Source organism: Dicentrarchus labrax, unplaced genomic scaffold (assembly GCF_905237075.1).
Source record: "Dicentrarchus labrax unplaced genomic scaffold, dlabrax2021, whole genome shotgun sequence".
Lineage (NCBI taxonomy): Eukaryota > Metazoa > Chordata > Actinopteri > Moronidae > Dicentrarchus > Dicentrarchus labrax.
The window spans coordinates 29,603,724-29,625,887 of NW_026136718.1; the positions used below are offsets into that span (position 1 = coordinate 29,603,724).

Sequence of the window (22,164 nt, forward strand, 5' to 3'; positions counted from 1 at the left end):
GCGCCAATTCATAACAGAAGTTATCTCAGGACACTTTTCAAATAGAGCAGGTCTAGACCGAGCTCTTTAAAACATTAATTACAGAGACCCAACAGTACCACCATGAGCAAGCACTTGGCGACAAGGGCAAGGAAAAACTGCCTGTTAAAAGGCAGAAACCTAGGACAGATCCTTCGGCTCTAGGTGGGTGGTCGTCTGTCTCGACCAGTTGGGGTGAGAGAGAGAGAGAGAGAGAGAGAGAGAGAGAGAGAGAGAGAGAGAGAAACAGACAGACAGACAGGTGCACAGCAACAACAGTATTGGCAATGGCAGTCAAGCAGGACCATGGCAGGAGGCTCCACCAGGATCCATGAGAACCTGCGAGATGAGAAAGCACAAGAACTCCGGGGAAGAAGTGGAGTTAGTAACATGCATTAATGGGACATGAATGAGTGCAGAAAGAGAGAGGAAGAGAGTAGCTCAGTGCACCATGGGAAACCCCCCGATAGTCTAGGCCTATAGCAGCATAACTAAGGGATGGTTCAGGACTCACCTGATCCAGCCCTAACTATAAGCTTTATCAAAGAGGAATGTCTTAAGCCTACTCTTGAATGTGGTGAGGGTGTCTGCCTCCCGAACCACAACTGGAAGCTGGTTCCACAGGAGAGGAGCTTGGTAACTGAAGGCTCTGGCTCTTTTACAACCCCCTCTGCATAAAAGTAGTGTTGAAACACACTGTGGTACCATATCCTTGTGAGCATTTGAACAGTATTGTACTGCAGAAAGTTGTGTGTTGATGACATTAAGCTGGTTTGGGATGAACTGGACAGAAGAGTGAAAGCAAAGCAACCTACAAGGGCCACAGATTTATGGGAACTTCTGAAACAGTGTTGGGAAGAACGTTCTGAATAATATTTGATTTCCACTGTAGAAAGAATCCCATGAGTGTGTTCAGCTGTTCCATACTACAGCTGTTATCAAATTTTTGCGTTTGTTTTCAGAGGAGTTATTAATCATTAGGATTTCAATAGCTAGTCAGTTTATCAAAATAATGCCCAGGGTTCAACGTTAATGTTTGTTTTCACTTTCACACAAGTGGGTCAAACATTATTATTTGCCCCTATACAATTTTTAAAAAAAATTGTTAGCAGTTATTAATAACAACATTTTGAAGTTTTTGTTATGTGCCTTTTGAAAAACTCGGGGGGAAAAAAGGTCAGATGATTAGGAATCCCAGTATCCAGTTGCACGCCAAGGTCACTGAGTTCAGTGATCAGTTTGGAGGGGGGGTGATGGTGTTGAATGCTGAGCTAAAGTTGATGAACAGCATCCTCACATAGGTGTTGCTATTGTCCAGGTGCGTAAGGTTCGTACTCCTCTTCTAGCGGTAGGTGTGTCGAGTGTGGGTGGTAGGCAGCTTTTGAGATTAGCCAGAATCAGCCTGTTGTTGCCTTCCTCATAGTGGGGGTGAGTGCAACAAGCCAAAAGTGGTTAAGGCACTCGCATGATGGGGTTGGTTTGAAGCATGTGGGGAAAAGCCTGTTTGGGCCATTGACAGTTAAAATACAGCGTTGCCATCATGGCCAGCAGCCTTCCGTGCATTAATCCTTTTTAGTGCAGCACACACGATGGTGGGGGAGAATGTGAGGGACTTGTGGTCTGCAGGGATGGCTGCCTCTTGGTTGTTCCTGTTAAAGTGGGCATAAACATTGTGAAAAGCATTACTTTGAAGAATTATGTTGTTTAAAGATCAAGTCTTAAATTAAATTAAATATTTAATTGATTAATAAGGTTGCTGGTCAGATGTTATCTAAAAGTGTTGAGTATTTTTGTATGCAACTGCCTGATGGTTTGACAAAAAGATAAAGTGAACAAAATATTCAATGTGATGAAATACCAGCTGCCATGTCTAAAATACATAGGCATTGTTTAGAAGTCTTTGTTTCCTGCTGTGTCTTTTATACAGTTGAATGTGCAGAATCTTTGTGCATTTTGGTAAACCGACCAGAATCTAGATATTTTATGCATTCAGCTGCATTAACGCACACAGCAACTGCTTAATTAATAGGACTGTATAAGCCTTCTTGCAGGACTCTGGAGCAGCAGGAAGGCTCATTAGCTGCCAGCCAACCCAAATGACTTCAAGTGAAGTGACTCAACATGAGTCCTGCGTAGACAAAGACACTTGGTTCATGTCGTCGTGAGTAATAGGAATTATCTTCCACCTGTCTGCTCAGCATTACTCAAACTGATGGCTACCCTGTGTGTGTGTGTGTGTGTGTGTGTGTGTGTGTGTGTGTGTGTGTGTGTGTGTGTGTGTGGGGTGGGTGTACCTCCTCCCAGTGCAGGTAGAGTCCAGCTCTCTACCTCTCCTTTAACTACCCTGTTATTCAATTTTATTCAGTAGAATTAGATTTTTGATGGATTAATACAATAGGAAGATATTGTGTTCTAGTGAAATGTTCCTCATATCATATGTCTGTGCATGAATTGATCTCATCTAATGTTGAAGCAATCTTACAATCTTGTTTTGTGAGTTAAATGGCTAATCATTTTTAATTTTAGGATTTAGATGTTCATACTTCTAGAGTTAGAGTAAAGTAGACTGGATAAATCTGTGAACCTGTCACCACATGGTGTTAACATGTGATGTGTATCTGGAAAGGTTTTCTGGATAATGACATCTGATCATGGGTCTTTGCATATACACCAGCCTGTTGCACCAGCTGTAACGTAAATTATTACTAAATTGTGATTGAAGTGGGTGTACCATAGAGATAGGTTACAACTTAACTGAAGTAACAGCTCAAAAGTTACACATGCCCCTAAGGTAGTGTAAATCATAACATGTTGCAGAATAACACTCACTGGTGGTAATACTGCAGTTTTTCTGCCACACAGAATTATTTTTTCATTAATTGCAGCAATTTTGCAACACCCAATAGAGACCTCATCTATTAGTATGGCATTTCAATGTTGGGCAGCTGTGGCTCAGAGGCAGAGCGGGTCGTTCCTTAATCGGAAGGTTGTGGGTTCGATCCCTGGCTCCTGGTGCCACATGTCAAAGTATCCTTGAGCAAGATACTGAACCCCAAATTGCTCCCGATGCCGTGTGACTGTGTATGAATGTTAGTTTCTGTTCATTTTCGAAGACTAGAAAGGCGCTATACAAGTACAGGTCCATTTACCGTCTAGCTTACTACAGTTTTCTACAAAGCCAAGTGGCTCATGTCAGCCAGAAAGATGATGCGCACGGTAACCTTGATGATGGAACAATATCTTTGATTGTTGATTGGCCGCTTGCCTTAGTTATGTCCAAACTAATTAAGTTATACCTGAAAGTAATCAACCAATTTAGTAGCTTAGTTACAAACCAACGTATAGTTACTAAGCCTCCACTGTTAACTTTACACCCTAACTTAGAAGAAAAGTTACACATAGCTGAAATCAAATGTTAATATCAGGTGAAAATAGGGTCTTTTTATGGTGCTAGACTCATACCCTAATTGAAAGTCTGAAAGGTTAGGTACCGTTGCCGTACACTTTCAGAGCAATCATGGTGGTACTAGTGGAGTTCTATATCCGACCATCAAAGCAGAAGTGACTATCCACCAGATAGCTTCAGCACCATTTCCATGGTCTCGCTAAGCTGTTTTGTTGTTTTGGGATTTTCTCTATTCAGTTTACGTCCTGTACCTTGTTTTCATATCTCTTTCTATCTACACCAATCAGACATAACATTATGACCACCTGGGCACCCTGGTGGTCAATAAAGTATTTCTGATTTTAAATTTGCACTTTGTTACAGAAAGTTGAATTTATAAATGTTTTGCATTGTGTGCTTGGTTCCACCAAAAACTCTGTCTTTCACAGCATCATAATGTTGTACCTCCTGCACCTCTATTCTTATTTTCCCCACTGAGCATCAAGAAAATGTTATCTTATTGCCAGTGAGTTGCACATGAATGTAATCTGTAGAAAATACAGTTGCACTGGCAGAATTAATACTGTATGCTGTTGTCACAATTATTTCTGCTTGTTCGACACCTATCACTGAATTTCTTGTTAAAATACCCCTGACACAGATCTCTGCTGGAGTGAGCTAAACTGCTTGAGTCTGGAGATGGATCCGGATTAGGGTTAACCCAAACCTGGTTTGTTAATCTGTTAATTTGAACTTGGACCTGATTTTAGTGTTACTCAAATAAGTACTGTTTTTCCTACAGTACTATTTTTTTTCCCCTTTTCCGAGTTCCTTTACATGGGCTTTATAATTAGGTTATGTCATTCTGAGTAACAGGAATGTTTCTCCTTTGGGCTAAGTGTTCCTCGGACTGAAGACTTTCCTGTGTGCGGGGTGAGTTGACCTCATACTATGGCAGTAAGAGAATGGAGCTCTGCAAGTCCTTCATTAGAGCATGTTGGGTCACAAACACTGCGGTGGGGCGGAAATGTAAGGCCCTGTGCCCTGACCTCTGAGTCTTTAACCCCCTGACATTCCTAAAGCCCTGTATACGTCCTCCTGCAGCTGTTCTGAGGTTAGGACTCTCACTCTAATCAACATCTCAAACAGATTAATGCATTGTTGCAATTGCACAAGAGCCTTATAACAATTCTATATTTTGCAATGTCAGTCTCACAACACCATATTGTGTTAAGGAATAATGTATGATGTCTGTGTGGCCTTGTGCACTATGTACAACCAAAGAGTTACATAAATATAACCGTACACCTATCAGCCACAACATTATGACCACTGACTGGTTATCATGGTGCCTCTCAGTGGGTGGGATATATCAGTCAGCAAGTGAACAAGGTTTTGATTGATTTTGACAAGGGCCACATTGTGATTGCTAGACGACTGGGTCAGAGCATCTCCAAAACTGCTGCTCTTGTGGGGTGTTCCCGCTCTGCAGCGGTCAGTACCTATCAAAAGGGGTCCAAGGGAGGAGAAGAGGTGAACCGGAGACAGGGTCATGGTACTATAATACACGTGGGGAGTGAAGGCTGGCCCGTGTGGTCCGATCCAACAAATGAGCTACTGTAGCTCAAACTGCTGAAACAGTTAATGCTGGTTCTGATAGAAAGGGGTCAGACCAAACAGTGCATTGTAGTTTGTTGGAATGGGGCTGCAGAACATTATGACCACCCAGGTGGTCATAATGTTATGGCTGATCGGTGTATCCTTCCTTTTGGGTACCGTGGCCATTTTTCAAAATAATGGTCCATTAAATAAATATAGCAATTCAAATACATGTCAGAGTAAACCAGTAAAACCTGAAGAGGAATATATCAACATTTTGGGAATTGTTTTTGCTTTTCTTTCAAGAGAAGCTAGCCTCACTCTCTCCAAAGTTCAAACATCCCCTGCCATCAGCTTTAAAGCTTATAGGTTAACGCATATCTCGCTTTTTTTTTTTTTTTTTTTTTTATTAGTAATGCAAATGGCTAAAAGCCTACTGAAACATGACCTGTGGTTCACAGAGTAGTACATTTGCACGTAGGTGTGGTCATTGTGTGCTTTTATATGTTTGTCAACTTTGTTAAGATGTCGAGGATACTTGTAATGCTGCAAGTGCAGTGGATGCCCATTTATCACATAATATGGATAGTAAACCTCCAAGAACACGTTTGACTTTTTCAGACAAATGAAAGAATTGCTCTTGGAGAAATAGTTTTTAATTGTAATTGTGTTAAATTTTAGCATGTACAGAAACTTTAGAGCTGTTGGTAGGAATCTTTTTCAACTTTTGATTGAATGAGAAAGCTTCTAGAGTTAGGTTAAACACTTATTGTGTTTAAATTGGTAGAGAAGTAAATGAATGAATGTGTATGAAAATGTCACAGATGATTACTTCAATCCTCTGCTCTCATCTCGCCAGGTGATTGAGTTTGATGACGGCTCAGGCTCGGTGCTGCGTATCCAGCCTTTGAGGACCCACCGCGATGAAGCCATCTATGAATGCACAGCCACCAACAGTGTGGGAGAGATCAACACCAGTGCCAAGCTCACTGTCTTAGAAGGTACGGTCTGACTGCCTGTTTGCTTTCCTTCCTGTCTCACTAATCTTTTACACGCCATGTATCCTTGCTGTTTTACTCCTTCTCCCGCCTGTCCTCACTTCTCTGACTATCTGACAACTGAAGATGTTTTCTTGTGCATGTGGCCCTGTGTTGCCCTTACATTAGAGCTGGTCCTCATGTGTACAGACAGCACGTTCAGCACTCTTCTTGACTCATTCCCTCATGCCTGTTTGTGTTCAGTTTTAATCATCAACTCAATTCGGAGTCATGCTACCTTAAAGGCACATGATTTGATAACTAGTGCTGGTGAGTTCTAGTGAGAACTGTTGCCTGTTCCCACCACAGGAACTTTTCCAAGCCCAGGAACCACTAACACAGTACCAATATTAGAGGCAGGGCAGACATTTGTTGCAATTTTTATTGACATTAACCAAACAGTTGTCGAATCTGTTTCCTGACTAGTCAGGAGATAAAGAGAAAAGGTATGCGGTACTTGGGAACAGAAGTGTAAATGGGAATGAGATAAAACTAACTAAATAGAATTCATTAATCAGTCATTTTATTCACAGCCTCCTCCTACTTTTGCTGCCCCACATAAAACTCCTTTAAGGTTTTTTTTTTTTTTGATCATCTGTGATGTGCAGGGGTGGGTTGTAATTGTACTTGTTAAGTTACTAGAGTATATTTTTGAGCCAGTACTCAACTTACTTCACTACATTTGCATTTATTATAGCTTTGTTAAAACTAGTCTGCTCTAAATGGGATCGAGTTTAGGGTAGAGCTTATGTGAGAAGCACACTGCAGATGCCAAGTTGCAGCTGCCCACTTGAGAAATAAGGTGCACCTGTCTTTTGACCATGATGTGATGATGTAGCAAAACCCAGAACAAGCTTCTAGCGACTATCCTTTGCCACATCTGGCCACTTTTTATACCAACATGTAAAGAGTAACTTGTACTTTGAGTAATCTATTAACCAGATACGTTTTAAGAAATTTTTTATGGCAGTAATGGTACTTTTATTAGAGTATAGATTTTCAGTACTCTACCCACCACTTGTGATATGACAATATCAGATTTCAACACAGTCGGAAAAATGAAAGGTTTGCATCCTGGTCATAGTTCAGTTATAAAATCCTAATGCAGCACAGGGCACCCCAGAGTCACTCTCGCTGGATGGCAGTTGAGTACTGTCAAAGCAGCAAATACACTGTGCTACCAAAAAAACTAAGAAGGAACGTGATTGGAGTGAAAAGCTGAGAATTGAGTTTCTCGACTGATGACTCATGTCATCAAAGTTAATGACAATGACCATTAATAAAGTAAAAATTTTGCTTTGCTTTAATTTTTTTTGCATCCAATGTTTTGTGTGCTGCTTTTTTTGATTTTAATCAAAACTTAATGTTTTGCCTGGGATTGCATGACTACACTACAGCACACATGGCTTTAAACGAAGCTCCCTGTGTGATGGAACAAAATGTCAGTATGTGGTTTGGCTGTTAGACGTATCGAAGTCCCAAATAGAACCCAGTATGTCTGTGTGATCGTGTTTTTTAGAGCAGGAGAGTGTTGAAAGTGATTTTGGCTGGGAACCTCCTGTAGGTGTGTCTCTAGACAGCTCCGCTCTTTGCCAGCGGCAAGATGGAGCCCAAACACATTTATTTAATCGACACTCTAATTGATAGACAAACAACCGCACACACAAAAAAGGGCTGTCTCTCTGGCAGCCTTTTCCAAATCACTCAGGAACCCATTATACTTATTCTGCCATGTAGATATTGTCAGCAGTAAACATGGCCTGAGGCTGCAGAGTGTGTTGTACCAAACAAACAGGCCTTTTCTCTTTAAAACCACTCAGGGTCTTGTTAAAGGAGAGTGACGGGCCAGACTGATAATCGCTGTCAACAGAGTTAAATTTAATGCACAAAGCCCTAAAACATAGAACTGACTATGCCCTCATGCATATGTATACCCTACCTATATGTGCTTCTGATCAATGGAGAGGATCTTTTTATGGACCTGCTGATAGCCTTTATATTTGACTCATTTTAGATGATTTAGATTTTAGATTACTGATTTCAGGTCTCTTCATTTGTCTGCCAGGGTTAGATCATCATTGGAGCAGTTCATTAAGGCAGGCAAGGCAGGTTTCATTACAGACCTTCACATGCTACTTGTTGGTCTACATGGACTGATAAATATTTATTTGATCATGTATGCAGATAGTTTGTGAGCAAAGGTCAGACATACTGTTTCACTTTGGTTACACATGCAAAGTAAATAATACCTTTCCATTAATGTTTTTCCATGGAAAGATGATGCAAAGTAATGACTTCTGGACTTGGAAGTCAGTGTAGGAGGCTTCATAAATAGTTCAGTCCCACTGTAAGGTAGTAATGTTTTCAGTCTGAGGTTAACTTTCAGCACAATTCCCTAAAAAGGGATTCTAAGATGTTTGATAAATAGGAGCCCGGGACAGGATTAGGGTCATTGATTATTATATTATTATTAGCATATATGCAATACTAAAATCACCTCTATTCCCTTAAAAGAATAAATCTCATCCAAAATGGGCTTTCACAGCTTTGGAGGTATTGGAAAGCACATCATTGGAGCTGTGCTAAATTTGCTTCTAGTTTGTGTGCTAAGCTAGGTTAAAACTGTACTCGGCCTTCTCTGTAATGACATTGACTCATCTGACTTTCAGTAAGACTGCAAACAAGTGTATTTCCCCGGAGTAGTAGACTGTTTATTTAATGACTTAAGTTGTGTGTAAATTACATTTACCTTTTAAGGGCTTTAATGTCTCTTAATGTTCACTAAAATAATAGTATTAGTCTTTGAAAGCAATCTCTTCAATAAAACAATGATCGTATGAAAGTTGTTTCAGGTTTTGGATTTAATTAGTCAAATGTCAGCACTTAGTGGGTATAGCCTACAAGAGATGTGCTGGTTACATGAATGTGTGTAAATCGCTCCACAAGGCTGTATATCAATCTCAATCTTTTGTGCAAATGGTTTTATCCTCCATATAGTAAAAGCTGAAGAAGCTGAAAAGCTTTTCATAATGAAACCTACTTTCATTCCAGTCACCATTTCATGTCGCTATTTTCAAATAGTGGGTTTGTCTTTTTTGAAACAAAACTCCTCTGTGATGTTCCACTCTGAGTTTCTGTATGTGTGAGTGCATGTGTGAGTTGCAGGGAGAGTGAGAGCTAAAGACAGAATAGAAATAGAAAACGGTAAAAAGCAATAACAGAGAGTGGGCAGAAAAGAGAGAGTGAGGGAGAGAGGAAGAGGATGAAGACGCGGCAGAGTCGACAGCAGGACTCTGGGTAATGAGAGTGCAGCATTAGTCATGAAGTGAACCGACAGAAAGAGCTTAAGGGGATGAAGGGAGGGAGATGGTGAAGACAGCAGGAGCTGAAGCCAGTACAATGCAGATAGAGATGAGAGGTACTTCTCACGCGTGGGAGTTGTGTGTCTTTCTGCAGAAAACATCATATACTTTTGTCTTTCGGTTGATTGTGACGCTCAAGAGGCACATCACTCCAAACAAGCCTCTTGCACTTGTTATGGCCCTGAGTGGTACTGCTGGTTGCACTGATAGGCACTGAATCAACATCAGTGTCTTTTAAAGAGCTAGATTTCTTCCTCAATGTTTCCTGTGCTCGTTCTGTGTCAGCAATAACCAATCTCTGAGAGGTGACTTGAATTGTTTGTTTGTTTTTTGTATATTTTCCTCTGAGAGGCCCTGCCTAAGGCCACTTTGACTGTGAAGGTCTGTAATATAGATACAAAAGCACTAGAGCTGTCTATGTGCTCTGGCACAATATGTGTGTGTGTGTGTGTGTGTGTGTGTGTGTGTGTGTGTGTGTGTGTGTGTGTGTGTGTGTGTGTGTGTGAGTGTGTGATGGAGACAACAGTGACTATAAACGGTCATGTACAAAATCTTGTGCAGACCAAAGCAATCAATGTGTGTGTGTGTGTCTGATATATCCTCTTCCTCTGTGCCATAGAGCTCCACTGTTGTATTAAAAACACATCAATGACCCACACTGTTGCAGTGACTGACATATTCCTTATTACCATGAACACACGCTGTAGTTTATTTTGACTTAATGCCACAAATACCGTCCTGCTGCCCCAAATACTCACCAGAGCACCAAATGTGGATTAATCCACCACTGAAAATAGTCCCCAGCAAATGCACAATTTTTTTCTCTGTGAGTTATAATATTTAAAATATTCTTCTTAAAGATTTACATTTTCACTAGGAACCAACGGGCTTGTGACTGAGAGCCACTGACAGGGGAGAGAAGAAAGTATTCAGACAGACGAACATATTGTTTGTTTTGGACTTTTCACGGGATTAGTTGACAATCAGTAAAAAAAATCACCAGCGATGAACATATTGCAATCAACATTTAGGGCTTTACAATGTTCAACTTAAATGTTTTTCATGCATACTTTGATATGAATGGGGATATGAATTTTAACCTCCTGCCACCAATGTTTCGTCCCCTGAACCCTAAACTAAGTAGAACCTTTTGCACGCCACTAGTGCTGTGCAGTTATATAAATACGAACATACGCAATATTGTAAATGTAAATTGAGGGCTGTTGAGTTGGATGTCACGGGGACTGTGATAAGTACAAATGCAGATCCCTCTGTTCGAATTGCATTAAAAAGTTTATTTTTACTTAGATTTTATTTATATGGTGTGTTCTTTATACTATGATAGCTTTAGTTTTAAAAAAATGCAATATATCAACTTGCTTGATATATTTAATATCACAATATTAAATATATATTCATTGAATCATAACCCCTGTATTGTGATACATAGCGTTTCCAACATGGTGGTTCAACATAGCGGACTCCAGGTAACAAAAACACAACAACTGTTATTTTCAGGTGATTGTACACTAATGAAAACATCTTTATGAATATTATATTCCAGGGTATAATGATCTAAATACTGTACTTTTAATGTAGGTGGACAACCACCAAAGGGAGAATGGGTGTTAATGGGTTATGGTATAAAATTAAGGGATTCTACTCCCTGGTAAATATGAAGCAGGGCTTCAAAAATAAATGGTTCAGTCTTGGTAAGCACCTGCAGCATTTGTTGCTTGAAGAAAACAGTTATCTGAAGTACAGGTAATGACCACATATGTTGTTACTGTGTACATTTAAATGGTTCTGGGTCTGTGTGTTTAGCTTTGACTGATTGGGTCTGTGTCTGCAGAAACACAGAAGTAAGTGTGGTGTAACTTTGATGCACAGAAGGGATTAGCAGCTGCATTGGGAACTCGTGTTTTGTTCCTGTGCTGTAATGTGGTCAAATAAAGCCGTGAGCTGTTCAAATCACTAACCTCAGGGAAAAGGAGTGCATGCTTTGTGAAAAATCCTGTCATATTCTGGCACTAATGGGTTAGATAACAGATGGATGACTCTGCAAATTAAACACAAGCTGTCACAGATCTTTGTGTTTACACAATTTATCAAAGTAGCTATTATTTTACAACACAGGGTTGTACAATGAAACAGAAGTTGTAGACACTCAAGGATTATAAGCAACCTTATGGATGCACTCACTTTTGGTTTTACCTTGAAATAAAGTGGTAGACAATCTTTTGCTTTGTTTATTTTTAGCAATTTTTCACTGTTCTGCAATTACTTTTAGTCCAGTCTACTAACAACTCTGCTCACCTTTTGTGATTAGTCCAACTAAAAAGTGATGTCCCCTCTCAGATTGAATAGATAAAACCTGAAGTGGTAGAAATATAGTGGTTCCCAACCTCTGAATTCAACTCTACTCTGTTGTAGTATTCCTAATAGACCCAACCCAGGACCTTAGTCAGGCCGAGTCCATATTATCTTCGGCCTGCTCAGATCCATGTTGGTTCCTCTTGTATTAATGCTGGTCTCAGGTCTGTGTGTCAATATGTGGATCACGTTGTAAATCATAATCATGACAAGATAAAAATGTATGTTTTGTCATGAGACAGGGGCAGCTGAAGCTCAAGAGGTATAGTGAGTCATCCACTGATCAGAAGGTTGGTGGTTTAATCCCCGGCTCTTCCTGTTGCATGTCGAGCTGTCCTTGAGCAAGACACTGTACCCCAAATTGCTCCCCATGCTGTGCATCGTTGGATGAATGTGGATAAAAGAAAAGAAAATCTGTTTTAGGGTCATCCATCACTGTATGAATGTGTGTGAATGGGTGAATGTTGCATGTAGAAAGGCTATACAAGTACAGACAGTGTCTACTTTAATATTTAGTTAAAAATCCCACGTATTGCTGTATTGCTTTTCTACTGTAGCTGCCTGTTGACTGTTGGAGCATCATGGTGCTGCCAGTGTTGGTGTTATCTCTCTGTTTGGGTCAGCTATATTTTGGATTGGGTCTAACTATCCTCTGGTCTATATTGGATTGGGTCTGAGTGGCCTCTGGTAAACATCAGATCTGGTCTTTCTTAATTTATGCAAATCACATTCAGGTATATTTGCCAAGGCCCCCGTTTGAGATTGAAACATGAAGATGAGTTATTATTAGTAGTATTTTCTTACATGTCTACACATAAATATATAACTCTTGTAAAATTGTAAATAATAGCCTCTTGTAAACCGATCAGCCATAACATTGTGAGCACTGACAGGTGAATAACACTGATTATCTGGTTATCATGGCACCTGTCAGTGGGTGAGATATATTGGGCAGCTGGTGAACATGAACAGAAAAATGGGCAGCATGAGGGTTTGAGTGACTTTGACAAGGGCCACATTGTGATGGCTAGATGACTGGGTCAGAGCGTCTCCAAAACTGCAGCTCTTGTGGGGTGTTCCTGGTCTGCAGTGGTCAGTACCTATCAAAAGTGCTCCAAGGAAGGAAAAGCGGTAAACCAGAGACAGGGTCATGGGTGGCCAAGGCTCATTCAATTCAATTCAATTTTATTTGTATAGCGCCAATTCATAACAGAAGTTATCTCAGAACACTTTTCAAATAGAGCAGGTCTAGACCGAACTCTTTAAAACATTATTTACAGAGACCCAACAGTACCACCATGAGCAAGCACTTCGACGGGGGCAAGGAAAAACTTCCTTTTAAGAGGCAGAAACCATTGAGCACATGGGGAGTGAAGGCTGGCCCGTGTAGTCCGATCTGATAGAACAGTGTCAGAACACACAGTGCATCACAGTTTGTTGCGTATGGGGGTGATCGGAGTATGTAAACCATTTGTAGTTATCTGACCGATGCTCCTGTAGTTTGGCCAAATAGGACTCTTTGGAGTTTTGTTACATGTATCCTGCGGCTTTGAAACCTCATACAATTGCTAAATTACACACCAGAAACTTATTTACTCAAATTTGTACCATATTTTTAGCATGTGACAGTATTTTGTTACTTACTGTATTTGTGGAATGCAGGCTGAGCCAGTGATTGTTGTGTGTTTGGAGGAGGTAGAGGTTAAGTGTTAAGAGAGAGAGAGAGAGAGAGAGAGAGAGAGAGAGAGAGAGAGAGAGAGAGAGAGCTGGATTAGCAGTGATAAATTACATTTTATGAAAAATTAATGATAGCTGCAGTGCTGCCACACACCCAGCAAGTTTGTGAAGCTGATCCACTGACCTGCAGGGACTGCGGACTGCTGACTCCATGACTCAGGCAGGGAAAATTAGGCAGCATCACTGAGAAAGTTACTTTGAAAACGTCATAAATCTCTAAATTACAGACGTAATTACTAATATTTAATTTACTTTGCCTTTAACAGCCATAGAATAAGTCCTTCATTGATTGATTTATTGCTGTGCTGCTATACACACATGACATGCCTCACTCCATAATCACTAACCAAGCGCACCCTTGCAATCTGGCGGTCTATTTAAACTGCACAATTTCCCAACTCTCCCTCTGCTCTGTCAATGCCGTTGTTGCCCTGTATCCGTATTGCTGCTGCTAAAAACCTAAAAAAATCGAAATATGCTATACTGCTGTAATAAACATTTCAAACGTGAGTTGTCTGACTGAACTATAATTCTGTGTCCAGGAGCCACATATATGAACATTAGGCAAATAACGGTGACTGGCATAATCGGTGCCTGAAACCTAAATGCACAACAGAATTTCTTGATGTTTGTCCTGCTGTAAACTTAAAACTTGGTTTCCCAACTGATATTATTAGATAACTGAATACTAGATGCTTCTATGATGAATATTGAGTAATACTTTTTGTGAAATTGATTTGTACTTCACAGCCCCTCAATTCAATGTAATTGCAATATGCAACAATTAGGTTTAATTTCACACATGTCCACATTCCACACATGATCATTCAGTTAGACCTACTGGATTTCCTTGTTTAGTTTTTGATTTTCTGATTTTTATTTTGTCATGAAAATGGTATGATTGTAATCACTGAATATTATTTGGTATATGGCATCATGATCTTGGGTATCAATGATATTTTCTTTTTTATGCAGAGATGGATTTCTGAATATGATCATATCATTAGGCATTTATTCAATTAATTCAAATTATACTTTCTGCGTCCCCATAGCCTTGTGTTCCAAGTGACATAAATTTTGTCATGTGCCCATGAAGGAAGGTGTTGACTTACCCTGAGATATGGAGTACGTTCACTCTGAAATAAGAGTTTGTGTGGTGAATTTGAAAGAAATCATCATCAATGAAGCTCCAATACTATGATTCACCATGGCGACAGGTAAACAAAGAGCAGTGACTGACATGGCCAATGCTATCAGTTAAAAAATGCTTTGATCAATGCAGATACATCCCTAAAAATAGTAAATTTACAATGGTTAAAAAACTCTTTAGAAATGTTTATAATCATGTATGACAACTTAAAATAAGGTTTATAGAGTACTATGAGGCGTGGACATAATGTATTTTAAGTTCAGCCTTCACCATGCTTTATACCTCTATGCTAAAGCTAGGTACTATAGCCAACCTTTGCTGTTATAATATCATATAAATGCTAATAACCTCATACAGCGCTGTCACTTTACTTGACCCAGGGCTCAGATTCTGATTATCAATATTTAGATTTTTATAAATGCATTAGAGCCGAAGGATCTGTCCTAGGTTTCTGCCTTTTAACAGGCAGTTTTTCCTTGCCCTTGTCGCCAAGGTCTTGCTCATGGTGGTTCTGTTGGGTCTCTGTAAATAATGTTATAAGGAGTTCGGTCTAGACCTGCTCTATTTGAAAAGTGTCCTGAGATAACTTCTGTTATGAATTGACGCTATACAAATAAAATTGAATTGAATTGAATTAGACTGTCTGATGAATGTCCTGCTAATGCATTATAGACATGACCTTCATAGAAAGTGTTACCATAACCTCATAGTCTAACCCAGTAATATTTTTGGATGTAATGTAGATATAGAAACACCTCACTTTACTTGCAGGATCTGCAGGTCTCTTTTTTTCCCAGCAGGCAGGTAAGTGGTTCGTCTTTCAATGAGTGAGAGGTGTGACATGATGACACACAACACCTGTGTGGTCTGACTGAGGACGATGAAAGCTCTGTGAGTGGTGTGTGTGAGTTATCCACAGGGCTGTCTGCTGCAGTGACTGTAGATATCCTGTACTGTCTTTGTCTGAGCAAACATTTTGCAGCTGTATCTTGACTGCCGATACACAGTGATTTCCGTCTCATGTGCTGCTTCCTGGCTTTCAGGGAGAAGGAGGCTGGCAGAAATTGTCTTTTAAAACAACAGTTTGTCAAGATTTTTTTTTAGTTGTTGGAATTTGCCTCTGGAGGACTATCGATGCTTTGGTAAAAATCACAAAAAGTCAAGGAGGAAAAGCTTTGACATGAACAGCCCGCGCCGCCTCCTCACCAGATCCCTGCAGTGTGCACTAACAACATTAGACTGCTTAACGTCTTCAGTGGTGGAGCTTTTCAGCCATGCACAAAAAGCTTTTTGCTAACAGAGCAGTTAACCATTAATGAGGAATCAATCATCAAGCCAGTGTTATGAGCCAGTAGGCACGCCTGTCACAACTTCAAATGCTGAAAAGAAGTGGAAATAGTGTAAAATGAGAGGGGGAAATTTCTGGGTTGGAATTATTCTGCAGTGGAGCAGAACAGCCTGAAAGGTCTCACATTTCTCAGGGTGTGTGAAGCTGGCACTTACAGCATTACAATGACAGTACAGAGCTGTGGAAGTGACCCGTGTCCCTATGGTGCTGAGAGTAAGGAGGAGGCCAATAGGGTTAGGGCATCTGACCTGACCCTGACCCCGGTCATTTGTTGACTTTACACACCTGTTTCCGGGGGGGACATGACCTAATGGCCATAACTGCCACTTTCACTGCGGGTCAGACGCCCCTGTGCGTGTTTTCACGCACTGCAGCCTTTTGTCACGGAGTGTGTGCTGAGGCAAATGTTTCAGTGACCCTCTGCAACAACTGTCAATAACCAAAATAAAATAAGTTTATTTAACAGAGACTGTAGTCATTAAATCTAAATGTGCCAGTTAGTCCACCAGCTAATCTTCATTTGGAGTCCCTGGAAAGATGTCAGAAATAAGCATTCTTGAAATAAGCATTAGGCAATACTAAAACAGTAAAGATAATATCTTCAAACACAATGCTACACTAACATGCAGCACAGAAACACAACAGAACAAGCAACACATTTTAATATTAATTTATGATTTGTGTTTTGTCATTATATATTTCAGGGGAATCAGTTGATCTACACCATTTTTAGTTGACTTTTGATCAAAACTGACATGAGCTATATCACATTTGCTGCTGCCTTATTTTGCAATTTACCTTCTGCAGCAATAAATTACAGTAATGTTTGAAAACTGCACGTAGGTAAATAGACAATGTAAATTTGTAAAGAATTTACTGATGCTCACAATTATAGCCCTAATCCATAAAGGACCTTTTAGGTTGATGCTGATAGTAATATTTGACAGTGTAACAAATCTGATAAAAAATATATCAGTAATATCAGTATTAATTTAATTTGTTTTCTTTTTTCTCACATAAAAACATAATTCAAGCAAACATTTTTAGGACAATCTCTTACATTTGTCTTTATAAGGAACTATGATGAAGCTATGTACTTAGTGGATGGTGTGAACATAAACTTGTCAGTGCTGTCTGTTAGACAAACTGTAATGGTTTCTAAATTGCCTCAAACATATTTTGTACTGTAGTCTGACATTCCTGTACTACAATTTCTTGTTATTTTATTGGTCGACAGAAATGAGAGGTATAATATGTTTGTGATGAGCTGATACTAGCTGATATATCACCCTACATGAATGATTAGTTGGGCTCTACTAATAAGCGGGCTGTAACAATTATTTTCAATATGGATTCATCTGTTGATCATTTTCTAGATTAAAAGAAAAATGTTGATCATTGTTTCCTAAAGCCCAAGGTGATGTCCTCAAATGTCTTGTTTTGTCCACAACCCAAAGATATTCAGTTTGCTGTCACAGAGGACTAAAGAAACAAAAAAATACTGCTGAAATGAGAGATCAATCATCAATCACTATATCAGTATAGTGGGGAATTAATTTAATAGATGAAAACTAATCAATTAATCAACTAATCCTTGCAGCACAACTCATATAATTAGTTTCACTAATCGTAAGAAATATTTTGAAAAATTATGTTTTGATAGGGTTAGGTAGGACTTTCTGGCATTAATTCAGCTTTTGGCGGGAGACAACATCACTAGAGTGGACAGATGATTCCAAATCGTCTAAAAATGTTGTATTAAACTTGCTCTCAGATCCACAATCTTTACTCCACACAGACTTAGGGTTTTGTCTTTATGAGCTTCCAAGCGACAGCGCCAACCATATGTCTCATTTACTTCCATTAGAAATAGGAGAAGAAATTGAGTGAAGCAGAAGCAGCCACTTCTTCTGACAGCTAGTGTGGTCACATTATGACTCTACAGACACAAATCTCACCACATGTGGTCAGCACTCTTGCTGATAATACCTCCATTTTGGTGATAGGAGTTACGGTCTGGGCCGCAGAAGCATAAACATGAGAGGTATGCCTCAGCTAAAATCCATTAAATTAAGACATGGGAGACACAGTAGATCTCATTACCATGGCAACACTTAACTGCAGTTGGCAACACGTAGCTCATTGAGATGACCTAATTAACCCAGTTTGACAGAGAGACAGATATACATACAGGCAGAGAGAAGGAGAGACACAGAAAGTCACAGAGACAGATAGAGAGACAAACAGGTAGACAGACATGTTTCAAGTATTTAATAAGATGTTAAACACTAATTTTATAATATTCAAGATCTTGACCACATTATGACATCTATTATTATTGTTATTATTATTATTATTATTATTATTATTATTATCTTTCTCACTTGTCTAACTGGAATACAGCTGTTCCAAATTAAATCCAGCAGTTCGGAGACTACACTATTTTCCAATTATTCAAAGTTCTTTCTACACTTAGTCAATTATATCTAATCATTCAGTCTGACTCTACATTCAGACCTTATGAGATACATTAAACTTTTCAGTTCTATTCATAGTAATATGACTCTTTAACAGTTTTCCAACTACAATACTCCTTCAGTTACTTCCAACAAATTACAGCCAGTGACTCTGTAAAGTGACAGCTCTTCAGCACACCTTAAAATCTTCCACTTAATCCGCTCGCAGCAGCAGCAGCTTCTGAACACTAACGGAATATGGAATCTGTCTCAGGTTAACAAAATGACGATGGCAAATGACTTGCTAAATTATACATGTTTGTGTTTATATACCGTTTTCCCATTATTATATTTCTGTGGAAATGGTTTGGATGGGTATTCCCAGGTATGGCGTTCTGCCGGATTAAACCTGTGTGTGGATGTGCAGGGTGCATGTGTCTGTTTACATATGAGCTTGTCACATTGTGTGAACTGAGCTGGTGACATTCTGTGAACTGCATGAACTCAGCTTCACATTTGGTGTCAAAAACAGGCTTGGGAAACCTTTTTATAATCTTGATCTGGTGTGTTTTTGTCAAACATATCCTTCATCTTTAAGCCCATCATCATATTACCTGACTTGTTTGCTTGTGTTCATGATTAGATTTCAGTGATTCCCTGTAGTTAGCACTCTTGTGTTGGTTCTCCCCTCTCTATGTGAAATACCTTTCAGACAGGCAGCAGACAGCACTGAATGCCACAGATAAATGTGATGGAATCCAATGCAGTGTTTTTAAGCTCACCCCCGCCTTATGCTTTTGTTTTCCTGCCTAAGTACAGGCTATTATGTTACAGATGGGATTACATAAATGGTAAGCATAATACACCAGGGCCTCATGTTCACACACTGACAATATATTATGAAACTTTAGACAGATCAGTCTTCAAATCCCTCTTGGAATCTGCGGTTCTCTCACGACCTGGGCCACAGAGGTGAATGGACACAGAGATCATTAAAGGGAGTTACCTTGGTGTTTCTCAATGCCAGCAGGGTGTTTTCCTCACCAATTCCTCGTTTGGTTGTGGGAGTTTCTATGACGGGGCCCTGGGTCAAGCTGAAAATGGCAAGCTGCTGCACTGTTGGCATTCCTAAGTGTAGAGTGACAGGCACTGCTAACAGCAGGCTGGCTCATTGGTTTCTGTCTTAGGGGTGACTACTGGATAGAATGAGAATACTGGCACTAACGAGCTGTCTCAAAAGTAGTCAGGGAAAAAATGCAGAAACTTTTTCCTTACACTGTAAGTGGCGAAGAAATATAATTGACTGAAATTCAGATTCCTGACTTATCTCTAACTAAAGGGATGTTTCAGAGTGTAGAATTAATGGGGGTTAGAGTAAGACTCCTGGCACTTTCTGTGTAACAAGTCATGTTGGTATGAATGTGAGCTCCCTCAGTGCCCTTCATTATCAGTGTCATATAAAGAGGAGATGTTCACAGCTCAGACCACAAAGCATGGAAAACTTATGTTCATGCTCAGGGGATTTCTTTTATGGCCCCAAATATGACATTTTAACATACAGAACTTTCAACTAGAAACCACTTTTAACTTTTAAAGGCCATCCTTACCAGTGATATAAAAAAAAAAGCCTGGTCAGACCAATATGTGGCATGGGAAAGTTATTCTACCAATCTTCACAAAAAAGGTGGTACCAGAATATGGTGACCAGTCCCTGTTTCTCCAGGATTGTCCTGGTTTCAAGCTGTGTGTCCTGGTTTTCAACATTCACTACCAAATTGTGTACATTTAAGGGTCCTGGTTAGGGTGTTTTGAAAATATGGTCACCCTATACCAGAAGCTTGCAGACTGTAGCTGGGGAGCTCCGTGACCTGTTTCATGCTAGCTAGCTGGGTCTATTCCAGCACTATATCTAGCCCTCCAAGCTAGCTGGCTTGCTAACTGCCAGTTAAAAATCTAGCTTTAGTAGCCAACCAGACAAATAATAAAGTAATAATAATAATAATAATAAGTATAATAGTAAAAAAGCAATGATTACATCCTCCATTTGATGGCTATATGGCTTTTTCCATCCATTCTGCAGCTCTGCATTCCCTCAAAGGTCAGTACTGTAAAAATGTTTGCTGTGTATCGTTGTTTACCAAAGAGAGTTGGACTATGCGAAAGTTCCATACTGTTTGCTTCACCTCCATGAGTGTATCAACTATTCACAGTGATTGACATAAAATGTAAAATGTATTTATTTTGCTGCAAAACTTTCCTTTAAATGCTGCTGACACCAGTCCCTCAGAATGTACTCACTAAGTTAACTGCTAAGATCTGGCGACACAGCAACATTACTAAAAAGAAGTCAGGTGGTTTTAGAGACAGGAGCAGACAATCAGAGAGGTCATTAACAAACCTTCAGGTTAGTCAAACTTATTTGGAAGTTTATAGACCCACTTTCTGCTTTAGCTTTGACTACTGTACTTGCTGTAGTTGAGTGTACAAATAAAGTGGCTAATATAATCTGTATAAACTTTCTGATCAGTCGTCACTGTCAGGCAGAGATGCCAAAGATTCAATATAATTTAAGAAAGGTCTTCAAGTTATTTCAAATAAATTTAAGGAGCCATTGAGGGAAAATCTGAGCTTCTCAAGTCTAGTGGACAGTAACACCTCTTTCACCCAACTGCTATGAGATGGAGGTTGAAGCTGTTTCCAGTTGAGGAGTATGAGACGCCTGGCCAACAGGGTGGCAAAGGCAAGAACGGTCTGCATGACTTTAGAAGCAAAAGGCTGCAAAGGGGCACCGAACAAAGCCAAGAGAGGTTCAGGAGAGATAGTAGTGTTATATGCTTATGGAGCCAGAACGGTGACTTTAAAATTTGGCATCCAAAAAAGAATTGGCATTGAAAACAAAACCAGTACTGAAAAAGGAAAAATATGGCATTGAAACATTTGTATTGAAAACAGTTGTATTGGCATTGAAACAAGTCTATTTATTTTATTTTATTGGAATTTTTATGTATTTTTCAATGACAATCTTCAGATTTCTTCTTCATGTCACTTTTTTTCAGTGATAGATTTTTTTACAATGTCAGTTTTTTTTCAGTGTCACTGATTTTCAGTTTCAACTTTCTGTCACTGTTTTGAGAGGAGGGGTCTGAGGGGAGGGGCAAGGGCAGGGGCAAGTAGAGCGTGGTTTGCATATAATTTGCATATCGGCATACTCAGTGGCGGACTGGCCATTGGGAGCAACGGGACATTTCCCGGTGGCCTGGCTTCGGGTCGCGCTTGATTTTGAAATAAACAGTCCGTCATGCGGCTCATTAGGGTATCTGCCTCACTGAAGCTCACACAGACTGAGCAGCAACGTTGGGCACAGACACACCCCCTCCTCTCTTTTTCTGAGGCTCTCTGTCACAGCACTGCAGTCACACACACCAAGTTGCGTGTAACTAACATAGACACAACATAATACATTATATGAATATTGAAATCCTTGTAGTATATTATTTCATTTAACCTTTACTTAACCTGGTAAAATCCCATTGAGATTGAGAACATATTTGTTGTTATATGAACATAGCCAATGCATATAAAAATGGTCAATTAGTAAACAGAAACATTTATTTTGTAGGGGAAAGAAACAGAAAAAGCTGTGTGTGGGCGCATGTGGAGCCTTTGCTTTATTATTTTACACTCTTACATCAGTAGGCG

General features: G+C 39.7%; 1 protein-coding gene across 16 annotated transcripts in view; it reads left to right on the forward strand.

The window, feature by feature from the left end:
* Positions 1-22,164, forward strand: part of ptprfa (protein tyrosine phosphatase receptor type Fa) — a 283,480-nt gene that overhangs the window by 57,680 nt on the left and 203,636 nt on the right. For all 16 annotated transcript variants that reach the window (XM_051377735.1, XM_051377747.1, XM_051377738.1 and 13 more), the window contains exon 4: positions 5,862-6,003. In XM_051377735.1, the coding sequence (XP_051233695.1) occupies positions 5,862-6,003 (142 nt within the window). The remainder of the gene's footprint in view (positions 1-5,861; positions 6,004-22,164) is intronic.